The sequence below is a fragment of the Aethalodelphis obliquidens genome, unplaced genomic scaffold (assembly GCF_003676395.1).
Source record: "Aethalodelphis obliquidens isolate GAN/ISIS:26980383/991018 unplaced genomic scaffold, ASM367639v1 scaffold26, whole genome shotgun sequence".
Lineage (NCBI taxonomy): Eukaryota > Metazoa > Chordata > Mammalia > Artiodactyla > Delphinidae > Aethalodelphis > Aethalodelphis obliquidens.
The window spans coordinates 19,246,870-19,272,229 of NW_020837970.1; the positions used below are offsets into that span (position 1 = coordinate 19,246,870).

At 35.8% G+C, this 25,360-nt stretch overlaps 1 protein-coding gene across 11 annotated transcripts in view; it reads left to right on the plus strand.

Annotated features, from left to right (window-relative positions):
* NEO1 (neogenin 1) overlaps positions 1–25,360 on the plus strand; it is a 237,875-nt gene that overhangs the window by 11,188 nt on the left and 201,327 nt on the right. The window contains exon 2 of one of the 11 annotated variants that reach the window (XM_027123550.1): positions 1,664–1,772. The exons of the other annotated variants lie outside the window; for them this stretch is intronic. Within the exon in view, the coding sequence (XP_026979351.1) occupies positions 1,766–1,772 (7 nt within the window). The 5' untranslated portion in view covers positions 1,664–1,765. The remainder of the gene's footprint in view (positions 1–1,663; positions 1,773–25,360) is intronic. 11 annotated transcript variants of the gene reach the window in all.

Below are 25,360 nucleotides of genomic sequence, written 5' to 3' on the forward strand. Positions count from 1 at the left end.
TTCGTTGCGGCATGCAGGATCCTTTAGTTGTGGCATGTGAACTCTTAGTTGCGGCATGTGGGATATAGTTCCTGGACCAGGGTTCAAACCTGGGCCCCCTGCATAGGGAGCGTGGAGTATTATCCATTGGACCACCAGGAAGTGCCCCCAATTCTTTACTATAAATAACATATATAATAATTTATCACTCTGAACTGAGGTAAACAATGAGTTAATATGTGTCTGTGCTTAGAACAGAGCCTGGTTTATCTTAATCACTAATTAAATGTAAACTGTTGTTTGTTTTTATTATTTCTATAAACTGGATGGAGAGGCTAAAAATACATGAAAATTAGATAAAACTTATATAATTTGGTTTATATTATCTGATGGCTGTGTATAATTAGATTGTTAAATGAGTAAGCTTATGTGGGGAAGGATAAGGGTTTGTTTAATTTGGAGTATTTGGTTAACAAGTTTCGAGGAGGTAGACTTGAGCTGGTTTTGAAGGCGTGAGTAGGCTTTTTAGATGGGCAGGATTTTCTGGCAAGGAGAGTAAAATGAAGAGCAGTATGAGTTGAGGCAGAGTAAAGGCAAAGGCAACAAAAATGTTCTTGATCAGTAAACCATTTCTAGAAAAGACTCACTTTTGTTATTCTGAAGTTTATCTTTTGTTATGAAATGGCGGGTGATTATTAGATGATGAAATCATAGGCCAGGTAATCTTTAAAGATTGTGATGCTAGAAGGGAAGCTGGAGGTAGTGCTTGTTCCAATTCTTAATGCCTGAAAGTTAACCTTATCATTACATATTTGCTTCCTAAAACTTCATTTATTTCCTGTTAGGCTTTGTGGGTATCTTTTACGAAACATTGATTTCTCTGGATTTTATTCAGAGCCGCAGAAATAAGCTTCAGGATGATGTGTATTGGGAAGTTACTGAGGAATTAATTTTTGCTACTTTCTGAAGAAATCCTTATTTTAAAAAAATTCTGTGGAAGTGTGCACTTCCTTCTTCAGAGTAGGTGTATTTAGGTAGAGATTTTGCAGTTTCAGAATCAGCCTTATTTATCAGTCATTAATGTTCGTGGGTAAGAAATATCAGGTAATATTATGGTACTAACTTGGTATGTAGTTCCACTTTGTTCAAAATTGTTTTAAGATTTGCCTCTGCATACGCATAATAATTTGACCTTGATATAAGGTTCCTTTTTCTTTTAGAACTCACTGGACAGCACCCCCTGCCCTCCAAATTTAGTGCTATACATAATAATAATGTCTACTAGGTACCCTCATACCCTCGTCTTTTTAAAAAAATCTGTATATTTGTAGAATTTTGTGTGTGCGTGGACTTTGAGATTTAGAAATTTCATCAGGATATGATTAGATGGAAGTTTATTCATTGTTTTTTTTTTCCTCTTTAAAAAATGGTACAGTGAAGTTGCATTTTTGGTTAGGCATTAGGTTTAAATTCAGCCAGTAATGTGAAAACTGCCTATTATCATTTTCTCATTTAAATACCTTAGGAAGACCCTACATTGGAGGCTGATATTTCATCTCAGTAAGTTGGGCTTAGATAACTTTTCTTCTTAGTCTTGGAACAAGTTATTTCTTTTGTTGACTACTAAATAAAGATGAAGACTTGCATTTGTATTGTTCAAAATCATTTTTTTTTTTAACTCTAGAACTGAAGTGTGATGAGATGCACATACTAAGAGAGGCACACTGGAGCTGAGCTCAACTAGGAGAACAACAAGTTCATATCTCATATTGCATGCTTATACTGAATGGCAGGTAGAATGGTTCTATTTAAATTATTTCATATTTTCTCATGTATGATTGAATTCATTTAACTTAAAATGTGTGTATGATATGATTTCTCTCATTAGTGAGTTTTGTTGTTGTTCTGAACACACGAATCTATTTTAGGGTAGGAAAATTTCTTCTATTACTTTACTACGTATACTCTGTATTCTCTTTCTGGAATTCCACATAAGTATATTTTCTCTGTCTCTTTTCTCTATGACACTTTATTTCCCCCTTTTTTGGTGTGTCAATTTTTTTTTTTTTTTTTTTTTTGGTGTGTCAATTTTTGCTTTATATGTTTTGAGGCTATATTATTAGATGCGTATGGATTTAGAATTGCTGTCTTTCTGGTGATTAAAGTCTACTTTTTTCTGATTTTGATATAGCTATATCAGCTGTTTTGCTTAGTGTTAAAATAAGAGTTTTCACCCTTTCACTTTCAGCCGTTTTTATAGTCTTATATTTATGTTGTGTATGTAGCATACTCTTAGGTTTTCTTCTTCTTTATTTAGACTGACAATTTTTGCCTTTTTTTCTAGAGCTCTTAGTCTATTTACATATAATGTAATGGCTAATATATTCAGCTTTAAATCTTCCATTTTTATTATTTACTTCTCATTGCTTTGCCTGTTCTGTGGTCCCCTTTCTCTTTTTTCTTGATGCCTTTTGGTTATCTTCAGTTATGCAGTTTTTCCCTCTCTTAGTTACCAGTTATATATTCTTTTACTATTCATTTAGTGGTTCTTAACACATTATTGACTGGGATTTTTGCAGACACTAACGCCTGTGGCCATAATACGTCTCCGGTCAAAAATGTGTTAAATGTATCTTTGACTTATTACTTTTACCATTTATTGGATAATACAAGACCTTTTGAACACCTTAATTCTATTTGTCCTTTTCTTCTAATTTTTGTTATTATTGTTATGTATTTTAGTTCTGTTTATATTTGATAGCCACATGACATTATTATTTTATAAGCCATTATTGATTTAGATTTACCCATGTTGCTTTTATTTGTCAGTTGCTCTTCATTTCTTTCTGCATCTCTGAGCTTCTATTTGGGGTCATTTCCTTCTGCCTGGAGAATATCCTTCAGTATTTAGTTAGGTCTGCTGGAGATGAATTCACTCAGCTTTTGTCTGTCTGAAAACATCTTTATTTCATCTTCAATTTTGATATTTTTGGTGGGGGCTGCTGAATGTAGAATTCTAGGTGACAGTTTTTTTCTTTCAGCCCTTTGAGAATGTCATTCCATTGTCCACTGAACTCCATTTTTGATGAGAAATCAGCCATAAGTCTTATTTTTACTCTCTTGTGGGGAATGTGCTTCTCTCCCTCTTTCCGCCTTTGGACACTTTTTTTTTTTTTTTTTTTTTTTTTTTTTTTTTGGACACTTTTAAGATTTACTCTCTATCTATGATATTCAGAAATCTGACTGTGATGAGCTCGTTGTGATTTTCTTTGTATTTATCATCCTTGCTGAGTTTCTTGTATCCGTGGAATGATTACTTTCATCATTTTTGGAAAGTTCTTGGCCATTATCTCTTCAAATTTCTTTTCTTCCCCATTGGAGTTTAGGCTTAAGGCTTCTTTGAATCCTCGTCATTCTGATGGGTTCAGAAAAACTATGGTTTTTGTAGTTTATATGTGTTGTTTTGGTTGTTGAGGTAAGAGTGACAGTCTCTTATGACTTTCTGCATTCTAACCAGAGGCAGCACTCCATTTATTGATTTCTTAATTTCATTTATTGTATTTTTCAGATCTAGAATGTCTGTTTTGTTTTCTTTTATGGTTTCTAGGTCTCTGCTGAAATTCTCCATACTGTATCTTTATTCCTTAACCCATCCTGTCATACGTGTTACCATGAAGGTTTGCTTTTATATTTGTTATTTCTCCTGGTTTTGGGGTTGTCTTTTGTTTTTATGTGATTGTTTATTTGTGATTGAGTGCCAGGGATTGTTTATGAAAAATTATAGACATAATCTGAATGCTACTATCTTCTCTCAGAAAGGATTTACCTTTGCTTCTCTTCTGGAATGTGGTTATATGAAGTCACTAATAATCTCAGGTCACTTTAATCCATTCAGGGATTGAGATGATTTAAAATTGGGCTTCAGACCTTATGAGCTGAAATATTTTGGGTTTACTTTTATTTCTTGTATGTAGCCCTTTGAGGTCCTAATCCACAGTTTAAGAGGTTTATCCTCCTCCTTGGCAGGTCCTCACTCCAATTTTTGTCCCCTCAGGGCTTACGTCTGTCAAGAGCTATGCTCATCTTCTCAGCCTCTTCAGCAGTAGTGGCCTTTAGAATCCACAGATACCTCTAGGTTAAAAAAAAAACAGCTCCAAATACCAGGTTTATTTATTTTGATTTTCTCATTTTCTAGATCTTGGTCCCTTAATTCCTCATGACCTTGATTGCCCTCACACAGATCTTTTGTATTTTGTCTAGTTTCTTTATTTCTCCGTAGTGGAAGAGTTGGTCTGAACTGCCTACTCCGTCATTCCTGGAAGCTGAACTCTTGCAATGCCCCTTTCGTCTTTTCTCTTATTTGTGTTCTGTTAGAAATTTTCACGCTTGTCTGGTTTTTTGTCATGTGCAATCTGCATTTGTTGCCCCTGTTGTATTTCTTTGAAAAATTATTCAGTTGTTTTGTGGCTGAAAGCAGTCTGTCCTGATTTCAGATTCTCTTTTCATGTGCATGGTATTCTCAAGTTTTTTTAGGATTTCTACAGTTGAGATTTCTGTAGTTAGGAATTCTAGTACTTTAAAGTTTTCTCTCAGTAAATTTTCCAGGTGAAAAATTTTGTTTCAGTTGATAGAACAATCACTCCTTTAGCTCCTGGGTCTTTTAAAGTGTCTATTGATGGGTACTTGTAATGATGGGATGGTGTCTGTGTGTGCAGAGTATTGCTAGTTGAGATGGACTCTTAAACTTACGTGGGTTCGTGTTCTGATGTTCCAGGTCTAGATGAAAGGAGAAAATTTTAGACTTGCAGTAATTTTGTGTTGCTAGATCATTGGTTTGTAGGGAGTAGGGGTGCAAGGTATAGTCATACTGCTGTGAAATAGGTTTACTGTTACCGTGTTTGTTTTCAGTGCTGGAATTAAAAAATTCACAATTTAAATGCTGGCAGTTGGCTGTGGAACTAGCAGTAGCAGCCTCTTCTCTTTCTGCCCCTTGTCTCAAAACTTCACTTCACACATGATCTGCAATGTGAATGCTCTGCCAGGTGCTTTGCCAGGCTTTTTTCTTGGAGGCACCCCAGGCCCACATATGGTTGGCACTCTTCTGTGATTTTCAGTGGGCTGCAGATTTTTCCCCTGGGTTTTTCTTTTAATCTATTCCTTTGATTATTTCAGCGGGTATTGGGGGTGGAGTGTTGGGTAGGCATTGATTACATTTATGAGCTCAGTTTTGCCATCTTGAACTGATAATCTACACTGTGTGTGTGTTTTCTCTTTTTCAGTTGGTTTAGTTTGGTGTCTGACCCAATTAAAAAAGAATAGTTTTATTATTTTCTTTTTACTTTTATGTACTTATAGATTATAATGCAATTTCTGAAGGACTCTAATAGGCTAATTAACTCTTGCCTGATACGAACTTGTATGGAATGGGGGTATTTTTTATTCCACAGACATTTTTGTGAATGTTGAGTATGTTTTCAGGACTGTGCTAGGTTTTGGGATTACAGACTTCAGCAAGTCTCTCAATCTTATATACCTATTCTTGAGGCAGAGATACATTTCTCTGAGGCTGAAAGACTTTTCTTCGGGAGAATGACAGCAGCAGTGTTCTTAAAATTTTGATTGTTTTTACCCATTGTTAAATATAAATGGGTACAAAGTATTGATAATAGTTCTTAATGTATGTAGAAAATATTCCAGTTAAAATCTTATTTATAATTTTGGCTGTGTTACTCATTTTTTTCCATATATAGTAAATTTCAGTGTATTCTCTGACCAGGTGATCATATCAAATAATAAGGGTTTATGTTACATGCATTATTGCATTTATTCATATGTAACACATACATGGAAAGTAGGATGGCATGACTTCTTTTTAATAAGGAATTCAGAGTTCAGTAAGGTAGGTAGGACATGAAACAGAAAAGTAGAAGTGTTATGTATTCATTATGCAACCTTTTACTTACGGGAAGAAGAATTAGGAATCTGCTTCAGTCTTAAATCTAGAATTTGCCAGTCTGAAAATCATTCTTTGGAAGTGGTTTGAATGATAAGGTATAGTAGAAGGAATTAGGAAAGCAGGTAGCTGAGGCCACAGGGTGGATTGGAAAAGAAAGTGGCTAGCTTCATTATGCTGTTTCAGGAAGGACAACGTTATTTCTATCATAGACATAAAATACACTATAAGGAATGTTGGCTGTCTTCACTTTATATCCAACAAGAATAGTACAATTTAGGAAAAACTGTTTAAATTGAATCTTCCTGACTAATGTTTTGTTGTGATATAAGTTGATTTTCCTCATATGTTCATCTTAGGTTAAATACATTATTTATGTAATGTTATAAACTTGATATGACAAAGTACACTTGCTGCCAGGTTTTCAGTTTTTAATGCAGTGGCTTTCACACTTGTTCAATTGTTAGAACATCTGGAAGCAGTGGTGTGCTTTGTGAGATAATTGTGAAGTATTAATACCTTTAATTACATTAAACAAATGAAGTATAATTCTGCAAGCTGTAAATATGACATGAATGCGGTTCAACTCAGTTTCAATTGAAGAAATATTTAATCAATATTTGTTGTGTACCATAACACAAGATAATTTCGTGATGAAAATGAATTATGGAAGAGGTAACAGAAAACAGAAGTAAGGTTCCCCTCCCCCCCACCTCCTCCCCCGAATCAATGGTTTATAGTATCTTTTAAGATTAGTTGAGGTCTTCATAGGGGCTGGTTGCTTTAGCCAATGGCAGCATGCCTAAGTGATTCTTGAAGTATAGTCAGTATTTTTCAGAGCATCATTATACATATACTGAGATAAATCTGTGCTCCAGAGGCCTGGTAATCTGCATTTTAAGAAGCATCTGCGAGATTTCTTACTCACAGAGCTTGAGAAGTATTTGCTAAATGTTGCCTGAAAAAAAACCCAGAATATTGCTTCTGAATTTAAAAGAAATAGTGTTTTAGAATGAACTTCCTCTCCAAGGGAATATAATTCATATGATAGGGTAGTTGCTATTTCACTTATATTTAGGAAATGTCTTTTTATAACTATGAACATTTGGAATATTGAAAAGAATTGCCATTTCGCTGAAAGTCTTCTGTTTTTTTCCATGGGAATAATCATATCTAATGATTTTTCAAATGTGAAATTTATTAGAATTTGGACTGTATTAATGTAATATCTGGAAGATTCAAAGTTATAATACATTTTAAAAAGTTTTAGTTTTGCTTTGTTAACTGCTTCAACTTTTGGAAGCAGGAACATAAATGAAAAGTTAAACTGAAAGTCTTATATATATAAACTTTAAAAAATTCTTTCTCCAAAATTGTGAATTTGAGACTCATTCATTCAGTAAACCCTTATTGAGTATATGCTCTATGCCAGGCTCTGTGCTGGGGTGTTGAGGATGATTCAAACTTAAACCCTGTTTTTGATAAAGTTCATTTTAGTGGGAATGAGATAGGGAAGGAATATATATATATGTATATATATAAATAAACAAGTGATTTGTGCATTGCCTAACTTTAAAGAATTTGAAATTCCAGTAAAAGGTATTTAAATAACCATTATATTACATGCAAGAAAAAAAACCACAGTGTGTATACATGTGTGGTGGTAGTGCTAGTGTTGCCTCATAGGCTGTTTGGTAGTCTGGGCAGTCTGCAATGATTTCTTGGATTAGAATGATGGAGGTGCAGAAAAGTTTATGGAATGGGAAGACATTTAGGTGATAAAATAGAATTTGGTGATGGATTGGATTTTGCAGTGAGAAACGTGTCCAAGATGATTGCTAAGGTTCTTTAGGATTTGTATAGCAGGATGGTTGATGTTATTTTTGAGGGGAAAGAAATAAGTTTATGGGGGACAAGAAGAGCATGAGCTTAATTTTGGATATAGTGAATTTTGATATGCCTTATCCAGGGGGCAGTTGGTTACAGTCTGGAGTGTAGTGAAAGATGTGGGCTGTAGGTTTGTGAGTCATCTGCTTAGAGTGTATGGTTGAGTAGAGAGGATGGGCTGTTACAGGACAGAGAAGTGAGTGGAGAAATAGGAGGAAAACCAGGAGAGGGTTGTATCATAGAAGTCAAGAAGGGAGTATCAGACTTGCTGGTAGATTAAGTATGGTGAGAAGTGAAAAATGTGTTTTGCATTTAGCTACCCATGAGTCACCCATGACCTTACTAAGAGCTTTAATTGGAATTTGGAAGCAGCTTGAGGGACAAGTGGGAAGAGAGGAAATGAAGACTGTGAGAAGTTCCAGAAATTTAGCTGTGAATGAGGATGACTGAATGCAGTGGTTGAGTCTAATAAGAATGGTGTGTGTGTGTGTGTGTGTGTGTGTGTGTGTTTATTGGGCAAGACTCTTGAGCATGTTTAAAGGCAGTGGAAGACTATGTGAGAGGGGTAGTTTGAATATACAAGGAAAACAAAATAATAATATAAGTTTCCTGAGAAGGTTGGGAGAATATGGGGTTGATTCTGAGCACAAGTGGAAGGATTTACAGTAGATCAGAGAGGAGAGATAAGGCTACTCTTTAACTGGAGGGAAGGAGCGTAGAATAGGTGAATATTCTTAATAAGGAAGTGAGGTCTTCTGCTGTGCATGTAGAGGTTTGAAAAGCAAGAAACAGTTTTCAGGAGAGTTGGTGAGCAAGTAGACCAGAGTTAGGATTGTCAATACTTTAAAAAGTACTAATATGAGAATATACTGTACTAGATTTACCATGAATTTAAATTCTGTGGGGATAACACTGTTTTCTATGCCTTTTCTCCCCTCATATGCTAGGGGCTCATGAGCAGAGCACCTTGGAGATGGTAGGTTCTCAGTAAATATTTACCCTAAACTACTATCTTTAAGTGAAAAATGCATAAACAGCAACTACTCTTGACTGACTTAAATTTTGTAGATTAATGATAGAATTAATAAGTGAAGGAAGCCTCTTCCTGTAATGGTGTTTAATTCACCATTTCAACAAATCTCTCCCTGCAGCCTACTAAACTTTTCTCTTTAATTAAGTAGCTGATTTACACAGCAGATTTTGCTCATTTGAGGACTCAATCCATGTCTAAACAGATAAAGGTAACAGCTCAGGCATAGTTAAGATACATTGTAAATGTGATCAGAATTTCACCTCAGGGCAATTCACTTTTGAGACATCCATCTCTAAAAACCTGTTGTGTCTAAAAGTGGGGACTTTTTATAACCAATTCTCCCTTATTCAGAGGCTAATTATGTAGTTTATTTGTCTCAAGATTAGGCACAGTCTCCTTGTTTCTCCCCTTCTAACCTATCCCTCGGTTTGGGCATTTTGTTACTCTAAGCTCATGGGTAAGGTAAGGAGAAGAAAAGCATAGAAAGTAGATAAATTAATGACTAAAATGAAGCTCTCTTGCTTGTTAGTTTTTCTTTTATTTCTGTGGTCCATTGGAAGCTGTCAGAAGTGACTGCAGTATTCAGTGTAATAAAATGGGTTTTCAGTGTGTGAGGGAAACCCTCATCTTGTTTAGATGATAGAGATAATAACAGTTCCAGGCAGATAGAATTATTTCCCTATGTTTCCATATAGGCATATGGCTCTTTATGGGTGGGGAGTAACCCTTTTCTCTGTGTCTGTCTTCACACCCCTCCCCAGTAGCTGTCCCCTTTCTGTCAGTCTTATCCATAGCCGTAGGCATCCCCAGCCTACTCCCCCTCCTCACTGCTTACATGGATTGCTATGCAAACATATGAAATGCTGTCATCTGGTGACCTGGGCAGAGTGTGACCAAGGTCAGGCAGGGTGCAGAGACCAGATGGAGGAATTCAAATTATGATCACTAGACCACGCCCCCCTAGGTAGTGGCCTAAACTTTTATCTCTATCCTCAGTGGCCTAAACTTTTATCTCTGTATCCTCAAGGCTTCAGTATCTGGCACATATTATGTCTCTAGAAATATTTTATTTTTGAATGAAAGACTATTTCAAAATCAGAGTATAGGAGGAATTATTTAATTTATCTTTCTGCTTTTGTAGATGAAAAATGTGAGGCTTAGATGCAGTAGTAGCTATTTATGTTCCTCTGACGTAGCTAATTATATTGTAGACCATACAGAGAGGTAAGTGAATATAATATGCAATTGCACCCTTCCAGGAATCCCAAGTTAAATAGAAAGTCAGCCATTTATCTAGCAGTTTGTGTGTGTGTGTGTGTGTGTGTGTGTGTCTGTGTCTGTGTCTGTGTCTGTGTCTGTGTCTGTCTGTCTGTCTGTGTCTGTGTGTTGGGCGGGTTGGTGGTGGTGTTTTTTGTTTGTTTGATTTTGTTTCTGGTGCCTATATTTTCTGGATACTGTGATATGGCAGGTACAGAGTTGCAGAAGACATAGACAGCTTTTGCCCTTAAGGAACTTTTCTGATGTAACATGAGACAATGTAAGAATCAATATGTCTCAAAGTGGTATATGATTAAATGCCAAGTAAGTGGTACACCTTTATATGGGCCAACGTTATAAAATGAAAAAAATGCTCATGATCCATCATTAGGAAGATATGTATTTTCAGTTGTTTTTCTAGAAGTGGGAACAGATTTGAGTTGGGAGAACTCTACATCTGGAAGTACATGTTGGTGCTTATTGTCTACTTGATGGAGACGATGGAAGGGTGTTGCTCAGTGTAAACTGTCCACGTGGAGACCAGGCTGGTTGATGGATTCTTCTGTGTCATATGATGCCTTGAGAACTCATGACTTTTTTTCCACTGGAAGGGGACCTTCAGGATCATCTGTGTCACCCTTTCCTTTCTCTCTGGTCCACTTGATTAGATCCACCATTACTTGAGCTGTGACTGGCACTATGACACTTTCTCATGTAGCTTATTTTCTCTCTGAATTTCCTTTATTACTAGATTTAGCAAAAAGTTCGTCACGTATAAAATGGATTTCTCATATTTTCACTGTTTGGGGAATAGTTGAGTGTGGAAAGAGAGTGTAGAAATCTGGGAGGGAAATGGTGAACTATTGATTCCGGTGAATTTATCAGAAGTACAGAGAACCAGGAACTTAGGTGCAGTTCTGGTCTCCCTTTTGGCTGCTTTTGGTTTGTGATGGCATAACTTCACCTGCAGATAGTCATGATGAATATTTTCCTTTTTATTGGTAGCAACACGGGGGTATGAATAGATCCTGTGGCATATCTAGATATAAGAAGCTATGAGGATAATGACATTTAGTACATAATATTTACCTTACTATCAAGGTGTTTGTAATCTAGTTGAAATATATTACCTTCAAAAGGTTTATAGTCTGATTGAGGGTTAAAGGACCTGAAAAAGTTAAATAACAATAGCATATATCTTGTTCTTTGTGCCAGATGAATGCTCATTACTGTTTTCCCAGTGTCTAGAACAGTGCCACGTACATAGTTGATTTTCAGTAAGTATTGGTCGATGGATAAATAGAAGGTACTGACAGTAAACATAGGGGGCCTCTTGAGGGCTATGGCAGTTGGAGAAGGACTGAGATCTTGTACAGTGCAAAGGATAAGTAACTTCATTCTGTCCAATTTTGTGTTTCTGATTCGTCCTGACCTCAACACTTCCCCCCACCCCCAACCTCTTCAAATCCTGAAGCTGTTTCTTCCTTTTGATCCCTGATTTTTTCCTTCAGAAGCAAGCCTGACTTCTCTTTTATTTTGCCACTGCTTTGTTCATCTCCTTAAATCTTCCTTGCTTCTTCTCTTCCCAAGTCATTGCTGTTTATTTCCTACGATTTAGAAGGATCATGTTTTGGTTTATAAGGTGACTATGTTTTCTTAGGTCCTAGTTCCCTCTTCCCCTGAAGAGGAGGTGAGGCACTATCTGGGAAAGACCTGAGTTATCAGAAAAAGTTCCAAAACATCTATGATTAAGAGGAAAATTCTGTAGGATAGGTGGTATCTTATAATAACATAGCAATTTTTGAGCCACATTTTCAGGCTGTCATAACTACATTTTAATTGGCTACGTTTTTTTAAACACAAATTAAACTAGTTATGTTCTCCACCCTCCTCAATTTTGGCAGTATAAAGGCCTGTTTCACAGAGAAGAACACGTAAACAAGTAAGTACAAGGAAGCTTGTGTGAATGAAATTCTGCTCTATAGCTCAGTGACTTTCTCTGATTTAAGATGTAGCTCTTGGCAACTTCAAATAGTTTGTGTTCTCTGAGGGAGAAGTCCAGTCTATTTAACTGTTTACTAAAAACTAATTATGATTCTCCAATGGGAAATAAGATTCTCAGACTCATTCATTCAACGAGCATTTATTGAGTAGCTAACATGTGTGAGGCACTGTGCTAGGTATTGAGAGATGGGAGAAATAAGAGTTAAATGGCATATCATACATAAAAATAATCAAAATGCTGTGTAGCAAGTGATGATGCTGTAAAAGGGGTGCAGAGTGCTTTACGAGTTCTAAAAACGGAGAAGTTACTTCCAGACAGAGTAACTCAGGGTAAACTTTATAGGAATGGTAGAATTTGAGCTGGATGGTGAAGGGCTGAGTACATGGTCTCTTCATCGGAACACAGGCTGTTGGCCCTGGCTGAGTAGAGTATGTGGAGATGGGAAGGGGGGCAGGAAATATAATGAGCAAACACCTATGAGTAAGAAAGCGTTTGTGATATGGGCACAGAAAGTGATTTACTTTGAGGTTTGGAGTGTTCATGTGAAGTGGCACAAGATAGGGATGGGTGCTTGGTTTGGCAATGGGGTGTGCTATGAATTGGAGGAATGGGTTGAGTCTAGGCTGTTTACCAAAAATTGGTGTTTCGTGGAACATTGTTCCTCTAGTCAAGAAGTTATTAGTTTTATTGTGGGAAAAAAAAGTATTCTCTGCTCAAATAAGTTAGAGAATTCCTTAGGAGAGGGAGAATGATATTGATATCTTAGAATGATTTCTGTGGTATACTGTTTTCAGTTATGTTGCTGTATTAAAAATAGTGGCTGTTCCAGTGTTCTATAGATTTTGTCAGTTGAAATTTGTTACAGTTTTTCATGATGACGTCCTTCAAGGATGGTTGAAGAGCAGCAGTGTAGGTGATTGGGCTGGCCTCACTCCCCTCTTCTCATTCCACAGAGGGTTCTGTGTAATTTAGATAATGGCAGTGCTTCCTACCTTGCTGCTCAGTGAGAAGTCCAGTACACAGTAAAAGATTCTTAAAAGGCTTTAGGGACACTCTGGAGTAGGGTGTGGCATGAGCAGTTGTTGGTTATACAGGTATAGGAGATGCCCTATGTTTCGACTGTGTAAAATACAGTTGGCTAGGGGGCTTCCCTGGTGGCGCAGTGGTTGAGAGTCCTCCTGCCAATGCAGGGGACACGGGTTCGTGCCCCGGTCCGGGAAGATCCCACATGCCGAGAAGCAGCTAGGCCCGTGAGCCATGGCCGCTGAGCCTGCGCGTCCGGAGCCTGTGCTCCGCAACGGGAGAGGCCACAACATTGAGGGGCCTGCGTACCGCAAAAAAAAAAAGATGGCTGTATTTTCCTCGTCTTTCTGTAAATCTCACTAGCAGTGCTGGGCGTTCCCAAGGTATGGGGAACTTTAGGCAAGTTGGTTAACCTCTCTGTGCCTCAATTTTCTCATTGTGGAAAGCTCTATATGCCAGAGACTTTAAAAAAGTGTGTCACATGTAACAAGTCATTTACTCTGTGGTTATATAACTAGTAAGTGACAAGCAGGAATTTAGTTTAGGCAAGGCTGTTAACCAGCTGGCTATACTACAATACACTAAACAGTGTAGTTTTCCCTCCTGGAATGCTGGCTTTTTAACTCTTTTTTTTAAAAATTTTACTTTATTTATTTTTTTATACAGCAGGTTCTTATTAGTTATCCATTTTATACATATTAGTGTATATCTGTCAATCCCAGTCTCCCAATTCATCCCACCCCCACCACCACTTTCCCTCCTTGGTGTCCATACGTTTGTTCTCTACATCTGTGCCTCTATTTCTGCCCTGCAGACCGGTTCATCTGTACCATTTTTCTAGGTTCCACATATATCCATTAATATATGATATTTGTTTTTCTCTTTGTGACTTATTTCACTCTGTATGACAGACTCTAGGTCCATCCACCTCACTACAAATAACTCAATTTCGTTTCTTTTTATGGCTGAGTAATATTCCATTGTATATATGTGCCACATCTTCTTTACCCATTCATTTGTTGATGGACACTTAGGTTGATTCCATGTCCTGGCTATTGTAAATAGAGCTGCAATGAACACTGTGGCACATGACTCTTTTTGAATTATGGTTTTCTCAGGGTATATGCCCAGTGGTGGGATTGCTGGGTCATATGGTAGTGCTATTTTTAGTTTTTTAAGGAACCTCCATACTGTTCTCCATAGTGGCTCTATCAATTTACATTCCCACCAACAGTGCAAGAAGGTTCCCTTTTCTCCACACGCTCTCCAGCATTTGTTGTTTGTAGATTTTCTGATGATGCCCATTCTAACTGGTGTGAGGTGATACCTCAATGTAGTTTTGATTTGCATTTCTCTAATAATTAGTGATGTTGAGCAGCTTTTCATGTGCTTCTTGTCCATTTGTATGTCTTCTTTGGAGAAATGTCTATTTAGGTCTTATGCCCATTTTTTTGATTGGGTTTTTTTTTTTTAATATTGAGCTGTATGAGCTGTTTATATATTTTGGAGATTAATCCTTTGTCCGTTGATTCATTTGCAAATATTTTCTCCCATTCTGAGGGTTGTCTTTTCATCTTGCTTGTAGTTTCCTTTGCTTTGCAAAAGCCTTTAAGTTTCATTAGGTCCCATTTGTTTATTTTTGTTTTTATTTTCATTACTCTAGGAGGTGGATCAAAAAAGATCTTGCTGTGATTTGGGTCAAAGAGTGTTCTTCCTTTGTTTTCCTCTAAGAGTTTTATAGTGTTCAGTCTTACATTTAGGTCTCTAATCCATTTTGAGTTTATTTTTATGTATGGTGTTAGGAAGTGTTCTAATTTCATTCTCTTACATGTAGTTGTCCAGGTTTCCCAGCACTACTTATTGAAGAGACTGTCTTTTCTCCATTTTATATCCTTGCCTCCTTTGTCATAGATTAGTTGACCATAGGTGCGTGGGTTTATCTCTGGGCTTTCTATCCTGTTCCATTGATGTATATTTCTGTTTTTGTGCCAGTACCATATTGTCTTGATTACTGTAGCTTTGTAGTGTAGTCTGAAGTCAGGGAGTCTGATTCCTCCAGCTCTGTTTTTTTCTCTCAAGACTGCTTTGGCTATTCGGGGTCTTTTGTGTCTCCATACAAATTTTAAGATTTTTTTGTTCTAGTTCTGTAAAAAAATGCCATTGGTAGTTTGATAGGGATTGTGTTGAATCTGTAGATTGCTTTGGGTAGTATAGTCATTTTCACAATATTGATTCTTCCAATCCAAGAACATGGTATATCTCTCTCTCTGTTTGTATCATCTTTAATTTCTTTCATCAGTGTTTTATAGTATTCTGTATACAGGTCTTTTGCCTCCTCTAAGATCAGGAACCATAGAAGGGTGCCCACTCTCACCACTGTTATTCAACATAGTTTTGGAAGTTTTAGCCACAGTAATCAGAGAAGAAAAAGAGATAAAAGGAATCCAAATTGGAAAAGAAGTAAGATTGTCACTGCTTGCAGATGACATGATACTATAGAGAATCCTAAAGATGCCACCAGAAAACTCCTAGAGCTAATCAATGAATTTGGTAAAGTTGCAGGATACAAAATTAATGCACAGAAATCTCTTGCATTCCTATACACTAATGAGGAAAAATCTGAAAGAGAAATTAAGGAAACACTCCCATTTACCATTGCTCTTTAACTCTTTAGTGTGCACTCATTCCTATCCTCTTTATTTAGTCATACCTACTTCTTCTGTTCCAATGCGAAAGGAAAGAAGTTCTTTTTAAATTGTTCAGGAATGTATATGGTGAAGAGAATGCCCATTATTGGAGTCTTACTTTCCTAGTTATTTACTACCCCAAATCCTTTGCTCCAAAGAGCAGAGGTTTTGCTGTGAAGTTTGGCATGTATTATATGCTGTTATGCCATACAGTAGGCCCCAAATTGTGACCCTAGGAATACAAATTGTGTATTAAAAATATTCTGGTGTTAAAACAAGGTAATTTCTAGGAAGCATTTTCCCTGAAACTAGAGTTAGTAAAGAATGCCAATAATTTTTCTTGTTAGTGGGTGAAATTACCCAATCTTACTCTTGATCTTTTTTTTTTAATTTTAATTTTTTACTGAAGTATAATTGAAATGTAGATATAGTTGAAATGTAGATGTATATTTTAAATGTACTATTCAATCAGTATGAATATACAGTTTTAATTTTTTTGCATTTTTTAAATTGGTTTGTGAAAATATATTCTGATTTAAATAATTGTCTCTCTTTGTTTTCTGTGTGTTTGTTATGAAATTCATATGTATTTTCAAGTCATATCTTTTTTACTCAGACATATGTCAAACAATAACCTAGTAGTGGAGGTAATCTTTTGTATGATCTTCTGGTATATTTGAATAGTTTCCCTTCGAAAATGGACTGTTAGTGTTGGAGCTACATAGAGTGAATAAATTTCCTGGGAGGAAACGATAATAAAATATTCAGGAAGTTATTAGGAAATGAGAACTTGTGTTCTTGTTCACTTAGATAAGCTGCTGAGACCTTTGTGTATATCAAAACAGTTTGTATTAGAGGAAGGAATGAGAGGTTTGGCAACTTTCTTCTGATAGTGTTAGGGACTGTGGACTGTAGAATGATGGGGTGTATGGTGCAAAGTTGTTTGAGAATTGTTTTTTCTCTATTTGAGTGTTTCTGTCAGGGAAGAAAAGTGAGAGTTTTCTGAAGCTGGGTTATGTAAATAAGAGCCCAGTGGGGAAAACTGTTCCCTACATTCCCCTCCTTGGTTCTACTAACAGTTTTTCTTCCTCATGCTTTGTTCTCATGTCATCATTAGACTGTTGGGCTCTGTCCTTAATTTTAGCCATTTTGTTCTAAAGTAACTAAGAACACTGTAACTCTCTAGGCAGTATTATTCCTTTTACTGGCTGGAATTGATGTACCAGTTGTATTTAACAAGAGGCTTGTTTTTCCTTAGCATGTGTTCATGGCAGGACGATTCGCCCCTAAGTTGATGAGTTCTGCATCCCCTCATTTGCAGGGACCCCTTTTAGGGTATGGGAGAGGCTCTAGCAATGTGTTCAGTACTTATATATTTCTGTACAATCTGCAAAAGTGAGACGTTTTCCCTATTCTTTTTCTTACAGAAGGCCCCCAAATTATATATTCTTCAAACCCCACAAAACTCAGATCAGCCCTGGTTCATGAGGCAGCTTGGGTATTGATTTCTAATCGTGGCTGAAGTAGATATGAAGGATATCAGGAAGGAAATATTAGTGAGGAAGCTGAGCTATTGCCTGGTATTTGCAGTGGCGAGGGGTCTCTTTCTGAGTGTCGGGAGCCATGGCTGCTGCTTCTGTAAACATGAGCCAGGAAGAGGCAGGAGAAGTTGGATTAGGGCTGGAGGAGGAGAGGTGGAGGGGAGGGTTTGCCACAGCCAGGGTGGTGAGCAGGTGAGGATGTCCTCCTTAGATTGAAAAGATGCATTTGCAAGAAGTGTTTCCAATAGCATCTTAAAATAACTGAAGAGTCATTCCAAGGTAGTATATTTCATCTTGAAATTTAATACATTTTTAGAATTTAACAATCATTTTAATGAAAATTTTTGAAAAGTCAATTTCTTAATTAACTGCTTCACTTGAGATTAGTGTTTATTGATTAGAATATTTTTCTGAAAACACCGAAATGTCACTGGTTTTTTGGGTTGCTATAACTTGGGTTTTGATAGCTTCTTGGTTTGGTAGGTGTTTCTCCTCTTTGTCCTTTCTTCTCTTTATTCATGTCTTTCTTCACAATTTCTTTTCGTCTCTTGCTTTCCTTACGTTTGGATTCAAAGCTCTTTCTTACACTTCTGAGGGTTTTGAATGACTGGACTGTGGATAACCACATTTTAAAATTGTATTTTAGTGTTCTGCTTTCTTTAAAGATAATTGTGTGCCCTGCATGGCCTGGAGACAGATTTACAGTTAAATAGATGTGTAATGTTCTAAGGAGCAATCACATCTAGCCTGTGGTTAACTGGCTTAGGTTCAAATATGCTTAAAATTATTTCACTTTTCCTAAAATTCCTTGTAATTGGACTAACTTCTCAGGACTGATAAGAGCATTTCTAGAAAGTTGCATGGATCTGCCACCTGGTGGTGAAATATTAGAGCAAGCACTAAATATTTGATGAGAGTTTAGATTTAGAGTCTACTTAGCCTCTTTAGATATGACATTTTCTTCCCGTAAGTTTTCTTTGAGTGAGCAAAAGTTACTTAAACATGACAGAACAGGGAAATTTTGACTAATGTATTACTGTTGACTACCTTGTATAGGACTCTTCCTGGCTTATGAAATTTGTTTATTACTGAGTTGAAATAGTTACTCTAGTCACTATGAGAATGTACTCCTCTTGAATTCGAAAGAGATGAGCTTTTTGAGAAGAAAAGTTTGTCGTTAATTATTCTAAAACTTTTAATATGAATAATCATTGACTCAGAAAAAAGAAGATATCAGGACAAAGACAATTTTTTGGAGAGAGAAATAAAGCATTCTGTTTATTCGCTTTGAAAAACAGCCAGAGGCGTTTTAAAGTTTTTTTTTAAGCAAATACATTAACAGTATTTAATGGCCCTAAATTAGCTTATTAATACAAATAAATATTTATTATATACTGGGCACTGTATTAGGTATAGAAGAGAAAGGCGTGAAAAACAACCCAATTGTCTTCTGTCCTTGTGGAGTTTATAAACTAGCAAGGGAGGCATACATACAGCGTACTTATAATTTAATTTCACTAAATATGACCTGATTGTTTTCCAGAATGTTTGTATTCATTTATACTCCCACCAGCAGTACATATGAATTACCATCCTCGCCAATATTTGATAGGACTTAATCTTTCTAACCTGCCATTTTGACACAGGTATAGTGTTATTTCAGTGTTGGTTGAATTTGCATTTTTCTGATTACTAATGGGTCTTGCGATGATTGCAGCCATTTAGCTGTCTGCTTCCTTAACTTTCCTATTTACATCCTGTATGAATTTTTATGTCAGATTTCTGGTCTGTCTTGTTGATTTGCAGTTCTTTTTATATTCCTGATAACTAATGAGTCTTGTAGTGACTGCAACCATTCAGCTCTCTGCTTCTGTAACTTTTTAATTTACATTTTATATTCATTTTTGTGTCAGGTTTCTAGTTTTTCTTTAATTTGCAGTTCTTTGTACATTCCTGATATCATTTTTGTTGATTCTAGACGTTGCAAATCATTTTTCTCTGTCATCTGTTTGTTTACTTTGCCTGTGGTGTCCTTTGAACAGAAATAATTAATTTTCATGTGGTTAAATCCATTGTTTTTTAAAAATTTCACTTTACTCTTTGGGCATTTTTGTGTTAGTGACCCTTTGTCTCCTACATTCTCTTCCTCCTTAATAGTTTCAGATTTCACATTTAGATAACAAATATCTATCGAGTACCTGCTATATTCTAGGCATTGGGTACAGAATTGTCAACTAGATATAATGAGTACTTAGCTGAACCATAGAGCTTTTCATAAGCTCTGTGAAAGATGCTCTTTCATAGAGCATCAGAGCAACCGGATGGCTAGTGGTATTATTTACTGATGTAGGAAACATAGGTGATGAGAAAGTTTGGGGCAAGAGTGGGGGTTGGGTGAAGGTAATTAATTCTGTTAAAAATTTAAATTAATATATTATAAAATTAACTTTGCATGCATGTACAGTTATGTGAGTTTTATCAGTGTATGGTGGATTCCTTTAACCATTCACTTGGTGAAGGATGACTGGATTGTCTTCAGTATGTGGGGATTATGAATAAAACTGTTACTAACATTTATGTACAGGTTTTGTGTCAACATTTTTTCATTTCTCTAGGGTAAATATCCCTGAGTGAGATTGCTGGGCCACGTAGAAGGTGTTTAACTTTATAAGAAACTGCCGACCTGTTATCCAGAGTGGCTGTACTTCTTTATATTCCCTCCAACAGTATATGAGAGTTCTAATTGCTTGGTATCCTTACGCCGCAACTAGAGAAAGCCGGTGCGGTGCGCAGCAACGAAGACCCAACGCAGCCAAATGCAAATAAAATTGATTCTTTTAAAAAAAAAAAAAAAAAAGTGCATTTCTCTAGTGACTAATGTTGTTGAGCGTCATTTCCTGTGCTTACTTGCCATTGTTGGTGAAATATCCATTTAAATCTTTTGCCCGTTAAAAAAATTAGGCTGTTTTCTGATGGTTGAGTTTTCAGTTTTTAGTTCTTATATAGCCTGTTTACAATTTTCTTTGTTAATGGTTTGCAAATATTTTCTCCCAGTCTTTTATCTTTTCATACCCTCAGTCTTTCACAGAGCAAAAGATTTAAACTTTGATGAGGTTTGAATTATCATTTTATTTTCCTTTATGAATTATGTTTGTAGTGTTATGTATAAGAACACTTTGTCTAATTCAGGTTTACAAAATTTTTTCTTCTCTGATTTCTTTTAGAATTTTATAGCTTACATTTGATATTTAGATTTATGATTCATTTTGAGTTTTTTTTTTTTTTTTTTTTTTGTGGTACGTGGGCCTCTCACTGTTGTGGCCTGTCCCGTTGCGGAGCACAGGCTCCGGACGCACAGGCTCAGTGGCCATGGCTCACGGACCTAGCCGCTCCGCGGCATGTGGGATCTTCCCGGACCAGGGCATGAACCCGTGTCCCCTGCATCGGCAGGCGGACTCTCAACCACTGCGCCACCAGGGAAGCCCTTGAGTTATTTTTTATGTAAAGTTTCTCTGTCCTCTTTTCTTTTTGTGGCATATGGATGTTCTGTTTTTCCAGCCCTATTTGTTGAAAAGACTGTCATTTCTCCATTGAATTGTATTTGCATCTATGTCAGAAATCAGTTACCATAATTGTGTGAGTCCATCTCTGGATTCTCTCTTTGGTTCCAGTGATCTATATGTCTGTCCTTCTGCTAATACCTCATTATTATTGTAGCTTTGTAGTGAGTCTTAAAATAGGGTAGTTTGAATTCTCCAACTTTGTCCCTAATTTTTGAAATTCGTTATTCTACTTTGTTTGCCTTTGCACATACATTTTAGTCATCTTGTCTTTATCTACAAAAATTCTGGTTGGGATTATGATTGGAATTGTATTAAATCCATAGAACAATTTGGGAAGAATTGACATTTTAACTGTGTGAGTCTTTCAGTCCATGAACAAAATGTCTTTTCATTTATTAAGGTCACCTTTGATTTCTTTCATCCATATTTTATAGTTCTCAGATATTTAAATATTTCATGTTTTTAGAGCTGTTGTGAATGGTTTTGTTTTCTAATTTTGATTTCTAATTGTTGATTGCCAGTATATAGAAATATGATTGATTTTTTGTATGTTGACCTTGTGTCCTTTGACCTTGCTTAACTCACTTAATAGTTCTAGAAGCTTTTTTGTAGATCCCTTGTGATTTTCAAATACGGTCTCCAACTAGTGACACCCTTATTTCTTTATTTCTGATCTGTATGCCTTTTATTAATTTTTCTTGCCATATTATACCAGCTAGGATTTCCAGTAAAGTGCGATACAGTAATGGTAAGTGTCGACATCTTTGACTTGTTCCTGATCTTAGGAGGAGAGCAGTTCAGTCTTTCACCATTAAATATGATGTTAGCTTTAGAGTTTTTGTGGATGCAATTTATCAAGTTAAGAAGTTTCTATTCCTAGTTTGCTGACAGTTTTTATCATGAATAGAAGTTGAATTTTGTCAAGGACTTTTCTGCATCTTTTGGTAAGATCATGCAGTTTTCCTTTTTAGTCTGTTACTCTGGTAGATTACATTGATTAATTTCTGATTATAAAAGTAATCTTACATTCCTGGGATAAACTCCTACTTGGTCATGACTTAGTATTCTTTTAATATATTGATGGATTTTATTTGCTAATATTTTCTTAAATTATTTCATCTATATTAAAGAGGAATTTTGATCTGTAGTTTTCTTGTTCTGTCTTTGTCTGGTTTTAATATCAGGGTAGTGCTGGCCTCATAAAATTAGTTATGCCGTGTTCCTTCCTTTTCTGTTTTTAGAAGAGATTGTGTAGAATGTTATTTCTTCTTTAAATATTTGGTAAAATTCAATTCTGAAACTAAATGTAAAATATAAAAACTTTCATACTCAGCATAGCAGTGTATTTATTGGAGAAAGCTAAGAAAATATTATTAGAAACTATAGAAATTGATTAAGAGAACCCAAATCACTTATCTCACAATTCAGATGATTATGGTTAACATTTTGGAATTTTTTTTCTAGTTTTCTTCTTTTGCATATATGCTTGTATATGTTTTAAATGCATATAAGTGCGTGTGTGTATTTAAAACAAAGTTTGGGATAATATTACAAATGTCATTTTATACCTGGACCCAGTATGGCTTCCTAATTTCATTGTATGCCATAATTTTACATAAACAGTATTCTAATGTTGAACATTTAAGTGTGATAAATGCCTTTTTTATAATTTTTTTTCCTGACAGTTTACTTAAGATTTATTTCTGGAACTGGAGTTTGACATATTGACTCATCATAGACATTGCCAAATTGCTTTCTAGAAAGAATGTATAATTTTTTCTCCCTAATGGATACTTGAAAAATGTTTGTGTGTATATATATTTATATTTTATATATAAATACATGTTAATATATGAATATGTATATACATAGTTTAAGAAATTTTAAGGACTGGAGTGTACCATTCTTAAAAGTTTAGTTTTTCAAATGACTGTGAGTGTATTTTATAAGTGTGCACACGGAGATATAGTTTTGATATAGAAATTAAAACTTTTAAATTCTGACTGTGAAAAAATATCAGGAAGAAATTAATTCTGATCATGCTAACGGTGTGACCTGTGATTCACAATTTCCATAATATTATTCTCTACTGATTTTATTGAGTAATTTACACGATATACCTTTAATGAAATTGTTCTTGAAAATATGTGCTTTAAATTTTTCGTACGAAATACTTATGTCATTTGTGTCAGATAGACATCTTGATCTACAAGGTTAGTGAAACAGATTCCTTTGGTGTAAAAGTAGAGAAGACTCCCAAAATAGTAGTCAGTAATCTGATTTTAGGTGTATTTTAGCAAGGTTACATATATGTAGTTAACATAAGTCATGGTTTGCTGAGGGCAGTTTTTACCTGTTGTTGCTGGTATAATTATTTTTAGTGTTCCCTCTCTCAAGAAATGTCCTGGTTTGGATAATAAATTATATAATCACCTTGTATTTATAATAAATTGGGCCTTTTCAGAATATAAACTTGTCAAAAGCTTTGAACCAAGTTTAACCGGCTAAGGAACTTTCAGATTGGTGTTTAGGAAATTATGTGCGCTCAAGAAAAATGGCGTTTTTTGACATCTGGCACTCCCTTGTGAAACATGGTTTTCCAGTGACAGTTTTGAAAAAATCTGATTTTGTATTTGTGTACCAACATTTTAAAATTCGCTTTCTCAATGTATGTTCAGTTTCATTCAGTTCCCTTTAACGAAGTAACAGGACAACAATTATTGCTTCCTCCCACTGTAGACTATGTTTTCAGATCTTTGAGGTAGTGCAAAAAGCAGAAATTTTATTTCCATGTCTTGGTATGTATAGATAAAAGTCTAGACTCAAAAAATAAGGTTAAGCCTTGCTTAATTTGTGACAGGTGTTTTGCCAGGATTCACAAAATAAAAAAGGAATCCAGATACAAAGAACACTCTATTTCAGGACAGCTAGAAAACAGATACAACCTGCAAAACACAAAACTATGGGATGTTTAACAAATTTATTTTGTGTACTGTGTTCTAGGTACTATTCTAGGTTCTGGGGATGAACACTGAATAAGATAAACATAGTTCTTGTCCTTATGGAGCATATAGTCTAGTGGGGAAGACAGAACGTACACTCTATTAAAATTAGGCATTAAGTACCCTAAGCTTAAAGTAAGTACTAAAACTGCAATATCCTGGTGTGATGTGATAGGAATCCACACTTTACTGTATAATTTACACAAACCACACGGAATAGATGTGTGCAAGTCTTGCTTAGAATTTAATCAACCTAAGTGCATTTTTTCAGTTCTTGCTTACAAATTTTATGTGCGTTCTTATGTAGGTTTACATTTAATCAAAATCTCAGTATTATAGTAACAACTTTTTTTTTCCACATCTTTATTGGAGTATAAATGCTTTACAATGTCGTTTTAATTTCTTCTGTGCAACAAAATGAATCAACTATATGTATACATATATCCCCATTTCCCCTCCCACCCTCGCTATCCCGTCCCTCTAGGGTCGTCTCAAAGTACAGAGCTGATCTCCATGTGCTATGCAGCAGCTTCCCACTAGCCATCCAGTTTACATTTAGTAGTGTATATATGTCAGTGCTACTCTCTCACTTCATCCCAGATTCTCCTTCCCCACCGTGCCCTCAAGTCCATTCTCTGTGTCTGTGTCTTTATTCGTGCCCTGCCACTTCAGTACCGCTTTTTAAAATTCCATATATATGCATTAGCATACGGTATTTGTTTTTCTCTTTCTGACTTACTGCACTCTGTATGACAGATTTGAGGTCCATCCACCTCACTACAAATAATTCAATTTCATTCATTTCTATAGCTGAGTAATATTCCATTGTATATATGTGCCACATCTTTATCCATTCATCTGTTGATGGACATTTAGGTTGCTTCCATGTCCTGGCTATCGTAAATAGTGCTGCAGTGAACATTGTGGTACATGTATCTTTTTTTTTTTTTGAATTTTACTTTATTTATTTTTTATACAGCAGGTTCTTATTAGTTATCTGTTTTATACATATTAGTGTATATCTGTCAATCCCAATCTCCCAATTCATCCCACCACCCCCCGCCCCGCCACTTTCCCCCTTTGGTGTCCATACGTTTCTCTATATCTTTGTCTCTATTTCTGCCCTGCAAACTGGTTCATCTGTACTATGTTTCTAGGTTCCACATATATGCATTAAAACACGATATTTGTTTTTCTCTTTCAGACGTACTTCACTCTGTATAACAGTCTCTAGATCCATCCACATCTCTACAAATGACCCAATTTCGTTCCTTTTTATGGATGAGTAATATTCCATTGTATATATGTACCACTGCTTCTTTTTCCATTCGTCCGTCGATGGGCATTTAGGTTGCTTTCATGACCTGGCTATGTAAATAGTGCTGCAGTGAACATTGTGGTAACTGTCTCTTTTTGAATTATGGTTTTCT